This window comes from Dendrobates tinctorius, unplaced genomic scaffold, assembly GCF_039654945.1.
Source record: "Dendrobates tinctorius isolate UK_male_01 unplaced genomic scaffold, ASM3965494v1 ptg000035l, whole genome shotgun sequence".
Taxonomy (NCBI): Eukaryota; Metazoa; Chordata; class Amphibia; order Anura; family Dendrobatidae; genus Dendrobates; species Dendrobates tinctorius.
The window spans coordinates 66,731,082-66,751,596 of NW_027361703.1; the positions used below are offsets into that span (position 1 = coordinate 66,731,082).

The following is a 20,515-nucleotide window of genomic DNA, read 5'->3' on the forward strand; positions in this document are numbered from 1 at the left end:
TGTGACAGATCAGCGATCTGTCACAGGCAGTGCTGCAGGCTTCCTCATTCCGGCGCTTTGCAGGCATGAGGAAGCCGCCTCCCTGCAGGCCCCTGAAGGTCCCCGTCGCCATTTTGGATTTGGGGACCTGCAGGGATGGAGAGCTCCGCAGCAGCGCTGCACATCGCGCTGCTCTGGGGGTCTCAGGGAAGCCGATGCTTCCCTAAACCCCCGGTACACTGCGATCGTGTTTGATCACAGTGTGCCAGGGGTTAACGTGTCGGGGGCGGTCCATGACCGCCCCTGACACATAGTGCCGGGTGTCAGCTGTGATAATCAGCTGACACAGGCCGCGATCAGCTGCGCTCCCCCCGTGAGCGCAGCTGATCGCGCTAGACGTACTCTTCCGTCCTTGGGACTTAGGTCCCAGGTCACATGGACGGAATAGTACGTCTAATGTAGCAAAGGGGTTAAATCAACCAGTAGTGCTACAAAAAGTTGCATTGTAGCCTAGATCTTAAAGAGGTTGTCCAGTCTAAATTGTTAAATCTGCAGTCACTCTGTATGACTACAGACTCATGAATGCCCCCAGTGCACGCACTGCGCGCTGCAAGGTTTTGCCGGTTTCGGAGCCAGTAAAGGTGGTGATGTATGCGTTATGGATACTCCGGGCAAAAACTGACTAGTGGGCACGATCTCACTCCATACACTTGTACTGAGTGAGGCCACGCCCTGTCTAGTGGAGTGGCCATCCAGTGGGCACGGACATCTATACAAGTGTATAGAGCGAGGCTGCACCCACTAGATGGCCTCTGGCCGGGAATATGACTATTGCATACATTACCGTCGTTCCTGGCTCATAAACTAGCAAATCCACGCAGAGCACAGAGTGACTGCAGAATTTTCTTTTTAGACCGGATAACCACTTTAATGTAACTACCTTAAGATTTTCAACTCTTTCACTGGCATAGGATAATTTTGGCATTAGCAAAATTCTGCCTTTGAATCTCGAAGGAAGCATAGATAGAAAAGGAGCAGCTCGTATTACTTTGTGTTTAGAAAGTGTTTCTAACTAAAAAGAACAATATATGGTTAACATATTGCAATTACATCACGGATGATATGCACCTACTATGTGATTAAGACTGCACAGATTAGCATGTCTGATGTAAAGTTAATTAGTTAAAAAGGTCCTTTCACCTAATTTTCCATGTTCAATTGGACACTGGTTTTCACTGGTGACATGTGCTTCTTCTCCCTTTATGATGCTGACCAATAATAATCAAGCAGCAACACAGCGAAACAAAGAACACATCCACCATAGTTTAGAGTAGGATTGTCAGTGTGTAAAATGTAATGAAACAGCCCTGATCCCCTGCTTGTGTCAGAGTGGGGGGAGGGGCAGTGCAGCTTAGTTTAGCCGTGTTATATTACAAACCCATCTATCTTACAAACTGTACTGGTACTCTGTTTGAGGTTGTGGACAGGTGTCTTTTATACTGATAAGTTCAAACAGGTGCCATTACTACAGGTAATGAGTGGAGGACAGAGGAGCCTCTTAAAGAAGAAGTTACAGGTCTGTGAGAGCCAGAAATCTTGCATGTTTTTAGGTGACCAAATACTTATTTTCACCATAATTTGCAAAATAAATCTTGCCAAATTAGACAAGGTGATTTTCTGGATTGGTTTTCTCATTTTCACTCTCATAGTTGTGGTCTACCTATAATGTCAATTACAGGCCTCTCTGATCTTTTTAAGTTGGAGAACTTGCAGAATTGGTGGCTGGCTGAATACTTTTTTTCACCACTGTATATATGCTCTCCTAGTGTGGTAAGTGTACTGTACCTGCCCCACACTGCCTGTCCAAAGATGTGTCAGTAATCGCCCTTATAAATGTTGTGCTCATCTTATAATCAAATTATAAGAAGTGACATCAAAGCAGGGTATTATTACATCTCACACAGGAGTAGTCCAGAACAAGAAGATTACTCCTGTGTAAAATGTAATGACAGCCAATGTCACTACAGGGGGATTACAAATTTCCCTTATCACAGCAGACAAAAGTGCAATTGGATCTCACACACTGAGAAATGTGCTGTAATACATAGTGGGGACCTGTTCTTCTTTCCTTTGAATGTTGCCGCTTGCTTATGATTGGCCAGCATCATACAGGAAGCAGAAGTACACTCCCCTATTGAAAACTGTCTGACAACACCCACTTGGATGTCAAAAAACATTAATGTTGCGTGTCCATTTCAAGATGAAGATTTTTTATATCTGTCAAAATTAAATGCAACATAAAATGGGCCCCTGGTCAACAATATATGGGCATTTTGCAGTTCAATAGCCCATCATAATGTATAATTTCACCTGTTTTGCAGTTGGTAGTGATCCCCCTTACCTCTTGTGCCCCTGTCCAGCTCCACAGGTTGCATCATTGATATGTCCGACCCTGATGCCCTTGTGGATTTGCAACTAAACCTCAGGTGCCCAGCCTGGAGTAAAATTTTGGCAGGTACTGCAGCTAGTGGATTACTAAAAGTGTGTAATATACACAATGTTAGAATTTGAGCGATCATCATGTGACTATCCATTGAACCGCCAAACTGCTTTTAGCCATACCATGAGAATGTATCATTATAGGTAAGAAAATAGGGAAGCTCTTTGGAAAGTGCTTGTTTTTATTAAAGTAAGCATACAATTATTTGATTTTGTAGAACTGTCAAGAAATAGATTAACGTAAAGCATTGATTGATCAGCACAATTATGAAATGGTTATTGTGAGCTAATGCTGCTTTGGGTCAGGAATGGCAAATCTTTAATACACACATTATCATCATTAGAAGGTTAATTTAAGCAGAATGCTTCTCGACCCCTTGTTTAATACCTAGAACGAGATGAAGGAACCAGTTGAACTGCACAGTCCAGCCTTTATCCCTGCAAACCTCAATTTGGTCAAGAAAATGTTTTTTAGCATTGTCTTCATTTTTTCCAACAGTCAATGACTCTCGAATGTACTCAATGTCTTCTTTACTTGTTAACTGAGGCATGCCTGTCATAAGCATCATGGAGAACAGGATGATCATAAGGTTTGTATGATGGCGCAGAGCTAAATAGGCTTTTACACATACATCCTGGGAATAAAAAGGTATACATTCAGTTAGCATAACAATTCACACAACTGCATTATGTTATACTTAAAGTTTTCTCCAAGACATGTGAATGTGCCAAAATCTCAATTAAATAAAAAAAAAACTGTGGAGGAGATTTACTAAGCCAAATACACCACAATGTAGGCGCAATTTAGCTTGAAAAACCACTGTATATGCCTTAAATTACATTAAATGGAATACAATACCTATTGTTTTATGTTACATGTATTTAAAAAAAAAAAAAAAGAAAAAGAAAAAATATATATATATATAATAATAATAATATATATATACACACACACACACACACACACACACACACACACACACACACACACACACACAGTGGGGAAAAAAGTATTTAGTCAGCCACCAATTGTGCAAGTTCTCCCACTTAAAAAGATGAGAGAGGCCTGTAGTTGACATCATAGGTAGGTCACAACTATGAGAGTCAAGATGAGAAAACAAATTCAGAAAATCACCTTGTCGGATTTGGCAAGATTTATTTTGCAAATTATGGTGGAAAATAAGTATTTGGTCGTTAACTAAAGTTAATCTAAAAAAAGTCAAACGTTTTCTGTAAGTCTTCACAAGGTTGGCACACACTGTTGGTGGTATGTTGGCCCATTCCTCCATGGAGATCTCCTCTAGAGATGTTTTGGGCCTGTCACTGGGCAACACAGACTTTCAAATCCCTCCAAGGGTTTTCTATGGTGTTGTTCTCTGGAGACTGGCTAGGCCACTCCGGAACCTTCATATGCTTCTTACGAAGCCATGCCTTTGTTGCTCTGGCAGTGTGCTTGGGATCATTACCATGCTGAAAGACCCATCCACGTTTCATCTTCAATGACTTTGCTGATGGAAGAAGGTTTGCACTCAAAATCTCACGATAAATGGCCCCAATCATTATTTCATGTACATGGATCAGTCATCCTGGTCCCTTTGCAGAGAAACAGCCCCAAAGCATGATGTTGCTACTCCCATGCTTCACAGTAGGTATGGTGTTCTTTGGATACAACTCAGCATTCTGTCTCCTCCAAACATGACGAGTTTTGTTTCTACCAAACAGTTCTTTTTTTTAAATCAGATCTTTTTTTATTGAAAAACAAACCATGGTTACATACACTTTCCAATGCAGAGGGCACATATCAGATGCAACATATATATCAAATCCATACAGAATTATTAGGTTATACCTTTTCCATGTAACCAATTTACCCTCCCTTCCATCCCCCCTTCCCAACTCCCAACACCTTACCAGAGAATCTCGTCTCTATGTCCATACACTCCCATATTCCATCACGTTTGAGCATTAATATGATGTTACCACTAAAAGTTGCTACCGTAGAAAAATTCTATCATTAATCAGCTGATCAGATGGTAATCCTGGAGAATCTAGCCATGGTCCCCAAATCCCTTCATACTTGCGCATCTCGTTATGTTTCATATACACTCCTTTCTCCAACCCTACCAAACAGTTGTACTTTGGTTTCATTAGACCATATGACATTCTCCCATTACTCTTCTGGATGATCCAAATGCTCTCTAGCAAACTTCAGACTGGCCTGGACATGTACTGGCTTAAGCAGGGGGACACATTTGGCACTGCAGGATCTGAGACCCTGGTGGCGTAATGTGTTACTGATACTAGCCTTTGTTACGGTGGTCCCAGCTCTATGCAGGTCATTCACTAGGTCCCCCTGTGTGGTTCTGGGATTTTTGCTCACCGTTCTTATTATGTGACCCCACGAGGTGAGATCTTGCGCGGAGCCTCAGATCGAGGGAGATTATCAGTGGTCTTGTATGTCTTCCATTTTCTTATTATTGCTCCCACAGTTGATTTCATCACACCAAGCTGCTTGCCCATTGCAGATTCAGTCTTCCCAGCTTGATGCAGGGCTACAATTTTTTTCCTGGTGTCCTTTGACAGCTCTTTGGTCTTCACCATAGTGGAGTTTGTAGTGTGACTGTTTGAGGTTGTGGACAGGTGTCTTTTACAGAGGCGTATCCAGGGGGGGGCAGCCGGGGCAGTTGCCCCGGGCGCAGCCAGCAGGGGGGCGCAGTCGGGCCGCCTAATGCAGCGGTCCGCAGTGTCTCCCCCCGGCGGCTGCGTTCTGCCGCTCCCCATCCTGTGAGTCGGCTGTTCTCTGTGACGGCTGTCAAGCTGACAGCCGGCACAGAGAAGGAGGCTGCGCCAGCTCCCAGACAGCAATTGTACTGGCGTCTATACAGACGCCTGTACAATTGAAGCTCTGACCGCCGGGTCAGAGCGACGTCAGCAGCGTGATCATGTCATGTGATCACGCTGCTGACATCACTCCCCGGCGCCCAGAGCAAACGCTGGTGGTAAGTGTGCTCCTCTGTGGAGCTGAAGAACCACCGAAGATGGGAGATGGGGGGGTGTTAATGAGTCGGGGGGGTTAATGAGTGGGGGTTAAAGTGTGGAGATGGGGTTTAATGTGGGGATGGGTGTTAATGAGTGGGGGGTTATTGAGTGGAGATGGGGTTAATGTGGGGATGGGGGTTAATGAGTGGAGATGGGGGTTAAAGTGTTGGGGTTAATGTGGGGATGGGGGTTAATGAGTGGGGGGTTAATGAGTGAAGATGGGGGTTAATGAGTGGAGATGGGGGTTAATGTGGGGATGGGGGTTAATAAGTGGGGGGTTAATGAGTGGAGATGGGGGGTTTAGTGAGTGGAGATGGGGGTTAATGTGTAGGGGGGTTAATGTATGGGGGTTATTGAGTGGAGATGGGGTTAATGTGGGGATGGGGGTTAATGAGTGGAGATGGAGGTTAAAGTGTTGGGGGTTAATGAGTGGGGGGTTAATGAGTGAAGATGGGGGTTAATGAGTGGAGATGGGGGTTAATGTGGGGACGGGGGTTAATAAGTGGGGGGGTTAATGAGTGGAGATGGGGGGTTTAGTGAGTGGAGATGGGGGTTAATGTGTAGGGGGGTTAATGTATGGGGGTTAATGAGTGGAGATGGGGTTAATGAGTGGGGATGGGGGTTAATGAGTGGGGATGGGGGTTAATGAGTGGGGGGATTTGGGAGTAGGGACGAGGGATTATTGAGTGGGGATGGGGGATACTTAATGTGTGGGGGGATTTGGAGTGGGGATGGGGGGTACTTAATGTGTGTGGTGGATTTGGGATGGGGGGATTTGGAGTGGGGATGGTATTTAATGTGTGTGGGGAGATTTGAGGACACAAAATGAAGAGTATGTATGAGGGCATATATGAGGAAGCAGTATGGGGGATGGGTACAGACAGTAAGGGGTGCGAACGGGTGAATGTATGTGGGCACAGTATGGGGAGTGAGGGTGATGGCATGTGTGCAGACACAGTATGGGGAGTCGGGTATGTGTGAGCAGACAGTATAGAGAGTGAGGGGGTAAATATATGAGGAGACAGTATAGTGAACAGGTGGGATGTTAGAGGAGACAGTGTGAGGAGGGAGGGGAATAGCGTGAGGCGACAGTATATTGCAGACATTTTTATTCAGGAGCATTATAATGACACTTCTATCTTTAAGGGCATCGTGTGGAGAGTTGCTGCAGAAGACCGGAGAAGATGGATGTCTGCTGAGACGAGATGTGGATGAGAAAACTCATCATGGGGTCGGGACAAGAAGAAGAAAAGGAGAATGACTGCAGAGACGACGTCATATATAAGGTACCTGGATGTAAATATTATTAGTGATACTAATTCTCATGTTTTTATTTGTTAGGAACATTAAAGGGGTTGTCCAGGTTTGTACGGAGTCTGCAGTCATTCTATGTGACGGCAGACTTCTGAATTCTCACAGTGCTCACTGAACGCTGTCAGGATTCTGTCATGCCGGTAATTTACATACATGCGGTCACATGCTGACTAGACATGTGTGGCCTCACTCAATGATAATGAACAGAGCGAGGCCGGGCACGTCTAGTCGGAATGTGGCCAGAATTATACAAATCACATACTTGTGCTGACATGACTGTACATCGGCAAGGGAGAATCCTAAATGTGTGTAGTGCATTCGTTGTGAGAATTCAGAAGCTGCAATGTCAGGACTCAGCTCTGCAGGTTCCAGTAGTCATCACACGGACACTTCACTCATGTGCGATTTTCATAGTTATGGTCCTGTGACAACGAGCTTCTCATCCTGCTTTCAGTTTTTTACTGAACATTGAGAGGATTAGGGAGAGCAGCTCGTGGCTACATGGCTAAGTGTGCAAGTCACATATGTACTTTTGGGGGGGGGGGGGGGCGCCGAACCAAATCCTTGCCCCGGGTGCCAGAAAGCCTAGATACGCCTCTGGTCTTTTATACTGATAACAAGTTCAAAAAGATGCCATTACTACAGGTAATGAGTGGAGAACAGAGGAGCCTCTTAAAGAAGTTACAGGTCTGTGAAAGCCAGAAATCTTGCATGTTTTTAGGTGACCAAATACTTATTTTCCACCATAATTTGCAAAATGAATCTTGCCAAATCAGACAAGGTAATTTTCTGGATTTGTTTTCTCATTTTGACTCACATAGTTGTGGTCTTGCACAATTGCTGACTAAATCTCTCTCTCTCTCTTTGCTTTGTTATGGAATTGTTTGAATGATTTGCTACTACTAGAAATATTGCATCATTGCACTGTGGGTGATTCTTGTAGCACTGATACCAGTTTTTAGGTGGCTTTATATATTTGTCTTAAAAACTGTGCTTTTGGCTACTAGACCAATGATAAGGATCTGTATTGGTTTGTCATAATATGTACACACTTTAATCAACATTTATTGCCATATTCCTTGATTATATACTGTATGTTTCCTAATAAAGAAAAGAAAAGATAATTTGTAATCTTGCAAATTTCACAGTAGCCACTATGGCTTTTTTAGTCTCATAGGCCCTGATTCAACACGACTGGCGTGAACAACACCGGCCTTGATAAGGTGACTTGCCAACGTGAAAGGGGCCTAATTCACTAAGAGGAATAAGATGTGTCTGAAAAGTGGTATAAGCCTTTGTATGAACATTGCCATGAATCCTACTCCAATTTGGAACTTGAGAAAGGCTATGTTCACACGTTGTGTTTTTGATGCATTTTTCTCCACACTCATAATCTGCTCCCTTGGCAGTAAAGAAGCAACATCAAAACAGCAGGTTTAGCTGTGTTTTTGGTGCTTTTTTGTCAGGGTACATTTGTCTTGTGCATGCTGATAAAGTTTTGTGTATAAAAAAAATCTGATTCAACTTCATCAGGTTTTGGCACCAAAAGCAAAACCCGATACCTGTGTTTTTTTTCACCGTTTTTTTGCACTACTCATTGCTTTCAATAGGTGAAAAATACTGAAAAAACACTGAAAAAAGTGACATGCTGCATTTTGCCAAAACGCAGATCTTTGGCAGAACAATCAGGAAAAAAACAAGGTGTTTACATGAGATTTCTGAAATCTCAGACTTTGCTGGCACTGTGAAACGCAGCTAAAAATTTGCATAAAAAGAAAAACGAATCAAAACACACTGCAAAAACGCAACGTGTGAACATAGCCTAAGGTTCTGGCGTAAGGTACAGCACAGCTTGTTATGAACTAGATGAGCAAGCACCCTGTTACACAACAACTATATGCTCTGGGTCATATTTTGCCCATTACATAGTGGATGGAGATTTTGGGCTAACACAACTTTATAGGCATCACTGCAGTGGCGGGTGTAAAATATAATTAATACAATGGGGAAATAGGTGGGCGGGTCTGTCCTGGAGAGCGATTCACTCTACATAAGGTACTACTCATACACTGTTACGTAACTCTTAGGATATTTGAGCAAGATTAATATTATTGTTAGAGTACAATCTTACTATGTAGTGTGATATACTGTATTTTCTTTACTGTGGACGCTGTGACTCTTATGTACATACCCGCCTTGGGCAAGTTGTTTTGATGCTGGAGTCATCAGGTACCATCTTTTTAGCCCTGTATGTCCGTCTGTCTGTGGGATTCTTTTATATTTTTTTATATTTATGTTTAATAAAGATGATGTTACATTTTGGACTTCATGACTGCCTGCTTCTTTAGATTTATTGGTTCTTCCATGCAGTTGTCCATACTATATCCATACTATGGTGGTTTTGTAAGATAGTGTTATATATAGAGATTCACATTTACTCTTTTACCACCTATGATGTTCATCAAAATTCTTCTAAATGGGGAAATTGATGGCTATGCACTGCATATAATTAGCCAAACACTACCTATATACTGCCCGGGCCACAGTATGGTTGCAATACACTATTATAGAGTACTGTATGTAATACGATTGGAAATGTATATATTCTTTGTGCTGAGTTAGCAGAAAGTCTTTTTTTTCTTTTCCTGTCACGCAGTTCTTAGTTCCTGATAACGTGCTTTCCCTGGAGGTAGTAGAAGCTATGGAGAAGTAACTGCAGGACCATTTGAGACTCTACTCAAAAGAAACATCACAGGAAATAAAGTAAAAAACACATATAGGGAATAGCAGGATAGAGAGAATAGTAGGGCATTTCATAATAAAATAAATTACATCCGTGATTGGGGCATAAAGATAGCTATTTATAAAAGCCATTACAGGTATCGGACAACTTCTGTAACTTAATTTTCCTCTACAGAAATACTTTCTTACATTATGTTGCCTGAGAGTCTAGCTCAAGCCAACAGCATTTGAATGCAAGCATCTCCGCTCTATCATCTAGCATGTGATGGCAAAATTAGGGAAACCACATGCTTTATAAAAGCATTTCTAAAATACGGTGTCTCTATAAAAGGTTAGATGAATAAGTGCACATATTAATCAAAATAAAACTGAACAAAACTGTGTTTTTGTACCAGAAGACATAAATGCCGTATTGTTTCATAATTGCTTATCATTGGCTTGTGTCACAATGTACTGAACTCAATGCGTGTTCAGACTGAAGATATGACATACAATATAAATATACCTGGAATTTCAGAAAGTATTCACTTGTCTTCTTTCCTGAGGTTCCCATCACATGTAAAAAATCTGGTGTTAGAACAAATGGTACCCTTTCCTTGTTAATGCCCAGAAAGCTTTTATAGTTGCCAAGGATGTGCCCGAAATCAATGTGGAATAAATTACCTAAGATCAAAAAAGATGGAACAAGTAAGAACATTTACTTTCATGTATCCTTAAGCCCCCCATACACATTAGACTAGTATCGGCCGTGTGTATGGGACAGCCAGCCGTGATAGCTGTCGGCCGATCGATTGGCGGAAACAGGTCAGCCAACACCCATCTAATGTGAATGGGGGATTTTCTGTGCTTTTACACAGATATATATAGATCTAGCTACATAGATTGATTGAGTGCTGCAGATACATACCCACTACATATCACTTACAGTACCAGACTGATGTTTCTAGAATAATGTTCTGGTTTACACCAGTAAATTTCATAATGATATTTAGGGGATGTGAATAGAGAACACTCTGGGCTTAACTCTAATCCATTTACATTTCCCATTCCACTAAGCCATTATGAGTTGCTAAATATTTTAGTGGAGATTAAATATTTAAAGCAATTCAGTGTTGGAAGAAAAAAAAAATGACACATCCAGTTCATGTTCACTTAAAAAATACAAAGTGTGTATGTGGTCTATTATATTTGTCATTTTTATTTTTAAAACCTGCTTAAACTCCAGCACAAAATACCAGAAAATAAATGATGTGCGAGCTGTGATCTTACCTGTTTCAGTTACCATGATATTGTCATTGTGTCTGTCCCCAATTCCAAGCACAAAAGTAGCTACACAGTATCCGGCACAGGAAAAAACAAACCTCTCCACTGCCGCATTCAGCTATTAGGAAGTGAAGGGGTAGTGTTAGGTCAGCGACACAACAGGAGCGCACAGCTTCACTCAATGATCCGCTTTATCTAAAGTGCTTTTAGAAAGCTAGTATCTTGTGTCAAAACGATTCTGGGAAATAAAAGCAATTAAAGGGATGTATGTGACTGCTGAATCCTGACAGTGTGTGGGGCACATGCTGACACAATCCCCTGTACTGGAGGTGAGAGTGGGCAGTCTTGTGACCACATGTGATTTGCATACTTGCATTCAAATGCTAACGAGACATGTCAGGCTTCTCTTGATTCACTTCCATGGAGAGAAGCTGAGCATGTCTAGTATGCACTGGACTGCAAATATGCAAATCACATACATGAGGTCAAATGACTGTTACCAAGCGACAGCCTCAAAATCTTACTGATTTAGAGATGATCTGCAAAAGAGGAGTGGACCAAAATTCCTGCTGACATATGCACAAACCTCATCAACTGCAAAAAATGTCTGACTGCTGTGCTTGCCAACAAGGGTTTTGCCACCAAGTATTAAGTCTTGTTTGCCAGAGGGATCAAATACTTATTTCTCACTGAAAAATGCAAATACATTTATATAATTTATACAATGTGATTTTTTGGATTTTATTTTTCATATTCTCTCTCTCAATGTTAAAATTACCCTACCCTTAAAAATTATAGACTGTTCATGTCTTTGTCAGTGGGCGAACTTACAAAAATAGCAAGGGATCAAATACTTATTTACCCCACTGTGTGTTGGTTTCTGTAATGCCACAGGTTTTCACGGTAAACCAAAGATGTTTGTAATGTAGGAGCCAGTATCTAACTCACGGCGCCTGTGGTTCATTCAGCACAAATCATGTGACAGGTTCCCTTAAAGGATTTGTCCAGGCTTGGGGCTCAAGTCTGCAGTCACTCTACATGACTGTAGACTTGTGAACCCTCACAGCTTGCAAGATTCTCCGATGCTGGCACCGGGAGCGGAGGGTGCATGACTCCAAGTTTGCTATTTCCATATTTTCCATATAAGTTTTGCAAGCCATTACTTTTGTTGAACACAGTTATTGCCACCTTCATTCTTACAATTTGTACAACATGCTATTCTTAATATGTATCTTTAGTCGCTAGCCTCATGCATTCCGTTTTTCCCTTTTATGTTTGTTTGTTCATTTTTATTTGTTGATGTAGAATTGCTAAATGTGGCGTAAAGACTGTGGAGCCTTATCATGGATGTTGATAATGACTTACCATAAATAATTTACAACTACGATTACAATCTTGTCTCAACCATTTCAATATACAGACATAACACACAAACATTAGGATTACAGAACCGTTATAACAATATACCTTATCTTCAAGGGGACATTTCTCCTTTAGCCACTGACTTAGAACTTCATCTTTAAATGCACCAGTGTTTCCCACTGTACTCTGCTGTATCTGAGCGATGGTCGTCGCATCTTTGACAATTTCAATCATTCCTAAAAGGGGAGCAGATTTAGAGGACAAACATCATTGATCTGTACAGGAATTAAAGGGAATCTGCCACCTAATCTGAGAGCAGCATAATGTAAGGGCAGAGATCCTGATTCTAGAGATGTATCACTTACTGGGCTGTTTGTTGTAGTTTTTTTTTATAAAATCATTGTTTTATCAGCAAGAGATTATCACTACAGGACTAATAAACCTACTGCCATTTAGTCCTCCATATTCATGTCTGTATAACCCCATCTCCACCACTGATTGTCAGTTTTCTATGTACACTGTGCATAGGCAGAAAGCTGCCAATCAGAAGTGGGGGCATGGTTATACACAGCTCAGCATTCAGAGAAAAGGTAAATTTGCAGCACATAAAATAGGGATTTTATTAAAACTGCAGCAAACATCTCAGTAAGGGTAGGTCCACTCGACCGTATAAGAAAATCGTCTGAGTTTTATAAAGAAAAGTGAGATGTTTTTTTTCTCACTTGTCATCCGTGTGTAATATGTTTTTTTACAGCAGCAGCTTTTAATCATTTATAAGACCAGCTACAGTTATGTTACAGAATTGAAATATATTGGGGAACATCGGGTGCTATCCTGTGCCTCCATATGGCATCCAGTGAACAACAATGAAAGGTGGGCGGTGGAAATCCATGGGGCGCCACACTCTGAATCAGCAACCAGATCATATCAGAAAAGTCGATTTATTCAACACACACAGCATTTCAGGGACGATCCGTCTCCTTTATCAAGTATGGTGCCCGGTAGATTTTCATCGACCAACTTTCATTGTTTTTTAACTGTATCAGCAGGACAGAAGGAGCGGGCAGAAAGGGCTGCAGCGCTCCAGGACCACCGTCATTCACCGCTTAGCATCAGCGTTGTGCCTGGCATGCACAACTACCAAGAATGCCTCTCCCTCCATCACATATGTGTTGTGACATTTTTCACATGGAAGAGACTAGTGCATGCTGGGATTTTTTTTTTTTCACGCACAGATTCAGTTAGTGAAAAAAATCGTTCATCCTTACTGCCTCACTGAATAACATTGGACTGAATGTAATCCGTTTTTTAAAACTGCGTTTGTGTGCACAAGACCTAAGTGATACGTCGCTGGGAATCAGGGTCTCTGCTCCTACATTTGCTGCTCTCAAATGGAGTAGCAAAAATCTGCTGACAGATTCCCTTTCAGCTTTTATCAGGCAGCAGGATGGCAAAATGAAAATATTTATTTATTTTACTCCTTTATATAGCGCCATTAATTCCGCAGCGCTTTACAGACATTATTGGCACTGTACCTGATGGGGCTCACAATCTAGATTCCATATTAGTATGTATTTGGAGTGTGGGAGGAAACCGGAGAACCCGGGGGAAACCCGCGAAAACATGATAAAATACATAAAGAGAACTGGATAATTTGTTATCTATACAGCAGACAGAATTCTAAAAATGTTCATCAAAAACCTGTTGGTCTGTTGAGTACATTCTCTTGCCAAACTAATTTCGATGTAGATGTACCTTACTTGGTCTATTCACAGTTTCCATAAGCATCAAAGAAAATGGGCATTAGGTTGAAAAAGTAAAATTGTTACAACATTTTCACAATACCGGTAATTGCAATTTTCCAGAAGTCCGATCCTATCCTATCATCCTGTGGTCTAGGGACTGTGGGCACCTACCTGATCCCTCGAACTATGGGGCTCTCTAGGCTATCCCTGTCTCCCGGATTACCACAGAAGGTGGAGATGCCGGGGTGTCCTACCTTGCTATATTCCTAACTTAACCGTTATCTGTTCCCTCCCCCAGCCAGGGAGGTGTGAGGCCGAAGTATATAGGATTACACTAACCAGACTGACAGGGGTAGACAGACAGGGATAAAAGAAAACTACATTCACAAAACAACAGAGTGGGAAACGGGAGAAATAGGAAGGAGAAATTAAATGGGAGAGGATGAGGAAAACTTGCAAACAACACCAGGCAGAAATCTCCTGAACAACTCTCAAACTGACTATTCCAAACACTGAACTTCTCCTTCAACACCAAACCAGGAAGTGTGAACTATCACTGGCAGATCCCAACTGCCAGTGGCTAGCATATACTGTACACCGGGGGAGTGGCCAACATAGAATAGCTGAGACAATTCAGGATGGAGAGCTCCAGAAAATCAACTTAACTTATTAACCCTTTCAATGACAGAGCAAGAAAAAACCTGGACTGTTTAATAGGATGGTGAAGCAGTTCTAATCAGTGCAGGAGTCTGTGTAACCATATGCCGCGATCTTCTGGCCCCTCTCTGACATGGTATCCCCGTGACAATATATAAACCACACCATCAGCACAAGAAGATAAATAGAAGTGGTACATACAGACATCTAATCACACAGTCAAGATCAGGAGTACACTCATTTTTTCAGTGGAGGATAAGTGTTTACTACAATATTATGTGCGTAAGATGGCAAAATGTAACCAATATGATTAGTCCTTGAGGAAAAAGCTAGGTGTGGCCTTCCTGACTAAGCCGTTCTGCAGTCAAGAACCACCATCAACTCTTATTTGCGTCGCAAATTTATCACAGTTGCAACAAGAATGCCACATCTGACCTTACCATAACCAATGAGCTCTATCCCCTACGAAAGTAAAGAGGCATCTCAAGTGTCATCTGCCATTATCAATAGGAGAGCACTGTCAGCCTGACACTTTCTCATTGCTGCTAACCTTGTCGATGAACACATGATTCCCCTCATCTATACACACACTGTCCAGCGCTACTTCACTGACACTCATTTTGAGAATACATCAGAATTTCCCCAGTATTAGGGAAGGAGGTTTGTGCCAAATCCGACTCTCCCAACATTGTCGATACAGTCAGCAAAACATCACCATTCTTGTGGTCAGGAACTTGTTCTCATTTGTGAACGATTGTTAGGGTCCAAATTGTTGCGGAGCAGAAACGTTCTGACCTCCCTCTCTACCTCCCAGTTGTCTTGGAGCTCAGTCACACAAGCAGTGACATATGGGAGACTGATCAAGCCTCACACCTTGGGCAGTCCTCCAGAGCAGGCGGCTGCCTTGACCTGGAGCAGAAGTAGTAGGAGGAGACAAAGGTGGGCTTTGTTCTGCACAGAACATGATCCACATGTCTAATCAATAGAACTATGCATGACAACTTTTTAAAGCATGAAATAGCCTGCACAAACATTAATACAGGAATTATTGTGACAGATAGCGGTGGATCCATTCAGTCCTCCTGACTACAGGTTCGGTCCTCCTGACTACAGGCTTTAAAGTGGCATGCTGCTTTGTGGTAAGCCACTGTCCCTACTTTGTGAATAAGCAGCCACCTAAGCACAATATTATCCAGTTATTATATAAGAAGGTAGAACATCTATCACAGAACGGATTTACTGATCATGCCTCATCACTTACCTATCTTGTTGCCGGTAGAAATACAGCCATAGGGTAACAGGCAAAGGTCTAATGATTCACCTTCCCAAATAGACTCCATAATCCGGAGTATCTGAAGAAAATGAACAGTACAGTTAATGAATGTTCTTACCCCTATTACATGGGTTTCCCAATATAAATATTTTTCTTTATCAAAATAATGCACCATTAATGTTTGACTGGTGAGTTTCTAATCTCTGGGACACTAAAGATCACAAATTGTTAAGGGGAAATCATAGAAACAACCAAACAAGCAGAATTGCTTACACAAATAGACATACAAAAGCTGGCATTTACAGTACTTTTTCAGTAAACCTGCTTGTGGAATGGATAAAAGGAATCTGTCAGTGGGATCAACCCTTCTAAGCCATCTATATGGGCATGTAGGTCATATGAAGCTGAATAAAGTGACACCTTGATATCTGCAATCCGATATTTTATTCCAGATATATACATGTTTTTCTTACATGAAAATGAGCTGTTCAGGACTATGGTCCGGACACTGATCTACATGAAAATCTGCCTCCAGAGCTTATTGTAAATGAAAGGGAGGATTTCCAGTTTTAGACATGTGTCTAACACAGAACGGTAGAACTGAACTTTGTATCCTTACAAAACAAATTATTCTTATTATCTACTATATAAAACTCAAAGTGTGTATGTATGTATGCATGTATGTGTGTATGTCCGGGATAGGCATCCGCACCGTCGCAGCTACAGCCAGAAAATTTGGCACAGTCACACGTCTGGACCCCAAGAGCGTCCTAAGCTATGTTGTGAGGCGAAATTTTAACCCCGCGCGTTCCAATTCACCAAACAATTTTGCCCCTATCTACATACTGGGGAAAAAGTGGTGCGCGTCAAGCTCCGCCCCTCATTATGATGTCATAATGCCCCTATTTGCATACTGGGGAAACAGTGTGTGCGTATCAAGCCCCGCCCCTCATCATGATGTCACAATGGTTGCCATGGCGACGCTGATGTCATCATAGGTTGCAAGCCCTGCCACCGTTCATTAAGATGTCATAATGGTTGACTATGGGATGGAGGATGTGTGATAGGTATATGGGCACTGGACTATGGGATGGAGGATATGTATGACGGGTATATGGGCACGGGACTATGGGATGGCGGATATGTATGATGGGTATATGGGCACGGGACTATGGGATGGAGGATATGTATGACGGGTATATGGGCACGGGACTATGGGATGGAGGATATGTATGATGGGTATATGGGCATGGGACTATGAGATGAAGGATGTATGATGGGTATATGGACATTCGACTATGGGATGGAGGATATGCATGATGGGTATATGGGCACGGGACTATGGGATGGCGGATATGTTTGATGGGTATATGAGCACGGGACTATGGGATGGAGGATATGTATGATGGGTATATAGGCACGGGACTATGGGATGGAGGATATGTATGATGGGTATATGGGCATGGGACTATGAGATGAAGGATGTATGATGGGTACATGGACACTCGACTATGGGATGGAGGATATGCATGATGGGTATATGGGCACGGGACTATGGGATGGCGGATATGTATGATGGGTATATGAGCACGGGACTATGGGATGGAGGATGTGTGATGGGTATATGGGCATGGGACTATGGGATGGAGGATGTGTGATGGGTATATGGGCACGGGACTATGGGATGGCGGATATGTATGGGCACGGGACTATGGGATGGCGGATATGTATGACGGGTATATGGGCACGGGACTATGGGATGGAGGATGTGTGATGGGTATATGGGCATGGGACTATGGGATGGAGGATGTGTGATGGGTATATGGGCACTGCTATGGGATGGAGGATATGTATGATGGGTATATGGGCACGGGCCTATGGGATGGTGGATATGTATGACGAGTATATGGGCACGGGACTATGGGATGGAGGATGATTATAATTTGTTATAACTAACCACAGTTAGTTACTATGCCTGGGCAGCGCCGGGCTCTTCAGCTAGTTTATTTATATAGCGCCATTAATTCCATGGTGCTGTACATGAGAGGGGTTACATACAAAGTTATAGATATCGTTAACAGTAAACAAATTTACAATGACAGACTGGTACAGAGGGGTGAGGACCCTGTCCTTGCGGACTTATACTCTACGGGATAGTGGGGAAGAGACAGAAGGTCGGGGGTGCAGCAGCTCTGGTGGTGATGAGACGGCAGCTCATGCGGTGGTGAGGCGGCAGAATGGTCATTGCAGGCTGTAAGCTTTCCTGAAAAGATGGGTTTTTTGGTTCCGTTTGAAGGATCCAAGGGTGGTGGATAATCGGACGTGTTGAGGCATGGAATTCCAGAGGAAAGGGGATATTCGGGAGAAATCTTGGAGGCGGTTGTGTGAGGAACGAATAAGTGTGGAGGAGAGTAGGAGGTCTTGGGACGATCGAAGATTGCGTGAGGGAAGATATTGGGAGATTAGTTCAGAGATATAGGGAGGGGAGAGGTTGGGGATGGCTTTGTAGGTCAGTGTTAGTAGTTTGAACTGGATTCGTTGGGGAATTGGGAGCCAATGGAGAGATTTGCAGAGGGGAGAGACAATTTGCTGCAATTCTCACAGCTCTACTGTATTGTAACACTATTGTAACCCTTTCTGTCTGTGAGATGGAAGCTGAAGCCTGGAGAGGGACCTGTAGATGTGTCAGGTATAATCACACACAGCTCTGCAGTTAGATCAGAAGAGCAGAGAGCGGCCATCACACATCACACTGGTAATGCCTCTTTTCATTTACAATAAGTTCTGAAGGCAGATTCTCATGCAGATCTACAGAAAATCTCTCCCGGTGGCTGGATAATCTACTTCAACCCCTGGTGTCAACTACTTTAAGCCATATTAAGGACACCAAAGATTTACTAACCATCATGGATAAATTGCAATGAGGTCCTACTCACAACTGGGTGACCAGTGATGTGGCAGCCCTTTATTCCAGCACTCCTCATAAACAGGCTCTGGAAGCTGTGACTTATCATCTATACAAGTATAGCGGCCATTCAACATCATTTATTGACTTTACTTTACATGTTGTTTCTTTTTTGTTTACCAATACCAATTTCTCATTCAACAATTATTTTTTCTTTAACATATGTAATTATAATTTTTGTTGTCTTTGTGTGACCCTTTAAACATGAAACACCTATACTAAGAAACACGACTTGAATACAATTAAATATTTATTAGCATATTGACAAATATAGACAAAATAACACTTAAAATCTCTCAACAGAAAGGGTGCGGGAGACGGGAGGTAACAATATAATAATAAAGTTCAGGGTAATGATGGATTGAGGTGTGTGACCATATTACCATGCGTGGTACTTCACACTCCACTTCCGGTACAGAGTGACACCCATCCTGGGAGGAGACTATATCTACCAACCAATCAGTTTCATTCCAACATTATATAGTACAAGATGGAGGTCCGATGCTATCGCATAGGGAGGTGTTATGAATGGGTCATCGAGGAGGAACAACAAAAAGCTAAGTCCCAGAAAACCAGAGAGGTTGGTAACTATGCAGATTGCAGAGCCCTGGTCTTAACCACACAACTAACAGTAGCAGTGGAGCGTTCCTATGTTGTTCCTAGACGCCTCGTCACCGCCGGAGGACTACATAAACCTAAAGCAAGAAAAGGGAAAACTAACTGCCCCAAAGCAGACCCCAAAGGAAAAGACAGCCCCCACACATGTATTGACGGTGAAGCAAGATGAAAACACAAACACAGGCAGGAAAATAGGCTGAGCAAACAATGGGGCCCGACTTACTAGAAAGGACAGGAAAGGAAAGCCACTGTCTGCAATCTGCCAAAAAACCCTACCAAAATAATGTCCAACACGTCTGATAGCAAAATTAACCCTGAAGTCACTAGACTTCTCCCACTATATCAGCACTCTGAAGTATTCTGAAACAGAGCAAAAAGAGGCCAATCTAATAAGGGACAAAAAGGCAAATTGGCAAATACAGATAAATAGGAGTGGAAGTTCAGCATGGTCCCAGCAGGGGCAAGCTGACCACACAAGAAACTGAATTGACCAACAAGCACAAGTGTGAACATTAGCAAAAAACAAACTTAACTTGAGAAGACTGGAAGAGAGCTGAAGTCCAAGACCTGAGAAGCAGACTGAATCACCAGTGCCAGGATAGGGTGTCGGCTGTCTTATATCCAGTCTGATACTCCAGAGATCCAATCATTATCCTTCTCATCAGGTGGCAGATCACTACCACTTAAACCAACCTCACTACCTCCTGTCACCACCAGAGGGAGAACGGAAGGAGAACTCTCAATTGGTGGAGCAGAAAATGAGCTCATAACAGGGAGGGCAGTAATGTCATGATGGGGGCAGACTTTGCAGCATTGAGAATCTCTCCCACCCATGTGCTCACCCACCTATCCACTCTCTCTTTCCCCATGTGCTGACTTCTCCCGTCTTTGCTCTCTTCTTTGACCTGTCTACCCCATGTGCTATCCCCCTTGTCTGCTGTCTCTCTCCTTCCTGTGCTGTGTTCTCCACTCATGTGCTGTCCCGTTTGAGCTGTCTCCCCCTGTGCTCTGTCTCTCTCACCCCTGTGAGCTTTCTCTCTTCCCATCTGCTGTCTTCTC

The 20,515-nt window shown here is 42.7% G+C and overlaps 1 protein-coding gene across 8 annotated transcripts in view; it reads right to left on the reverse strand.

The window, feature by feature from the left end:
• Window positions 1-2,640: 2,640 nt before the first annotated feature.
• PIK3CG (phosphatidylinositol-4,5-bisphosphate 3-kinase catalytic subunit gamma) overlaps window positions 2,641-20,515 on the reverse strand; it is a 123,821-nt gene continuing 105,946 nt past the window's right edge. For all 8 annotated transcript variants that reach the window (XM_073573583.1, XM_073573582.1, XM_073573576.1 and 5 more), the window contains 5 exons: window positions 15,862-15,952; window positions 12,304-12,434; window positions 10,843-10,954; window positions 10,079-10,236; window positions 2,641-3,113 (listed from right to left, as the gene is read on the reverse strand). In XM_073573583.1, the coding sequence (XP_073429684.1) occupies window positions 2,832-3,113; window positions 10,079-10,236; window positions 10,843-10,954; window positions 12,304-12,434; window positions 15,862-15,952 (774 nt within the window). In that variant the 3' untranslated portion in view covers window positions 2,641-2,831. The remainder of the gene's footprint in view (window positions 3,114-10,078; window positions 10,237-10,842; window positions 10,955-12,303; window positions 12,435-15,861; window positions 15,953-20,515) is intronic.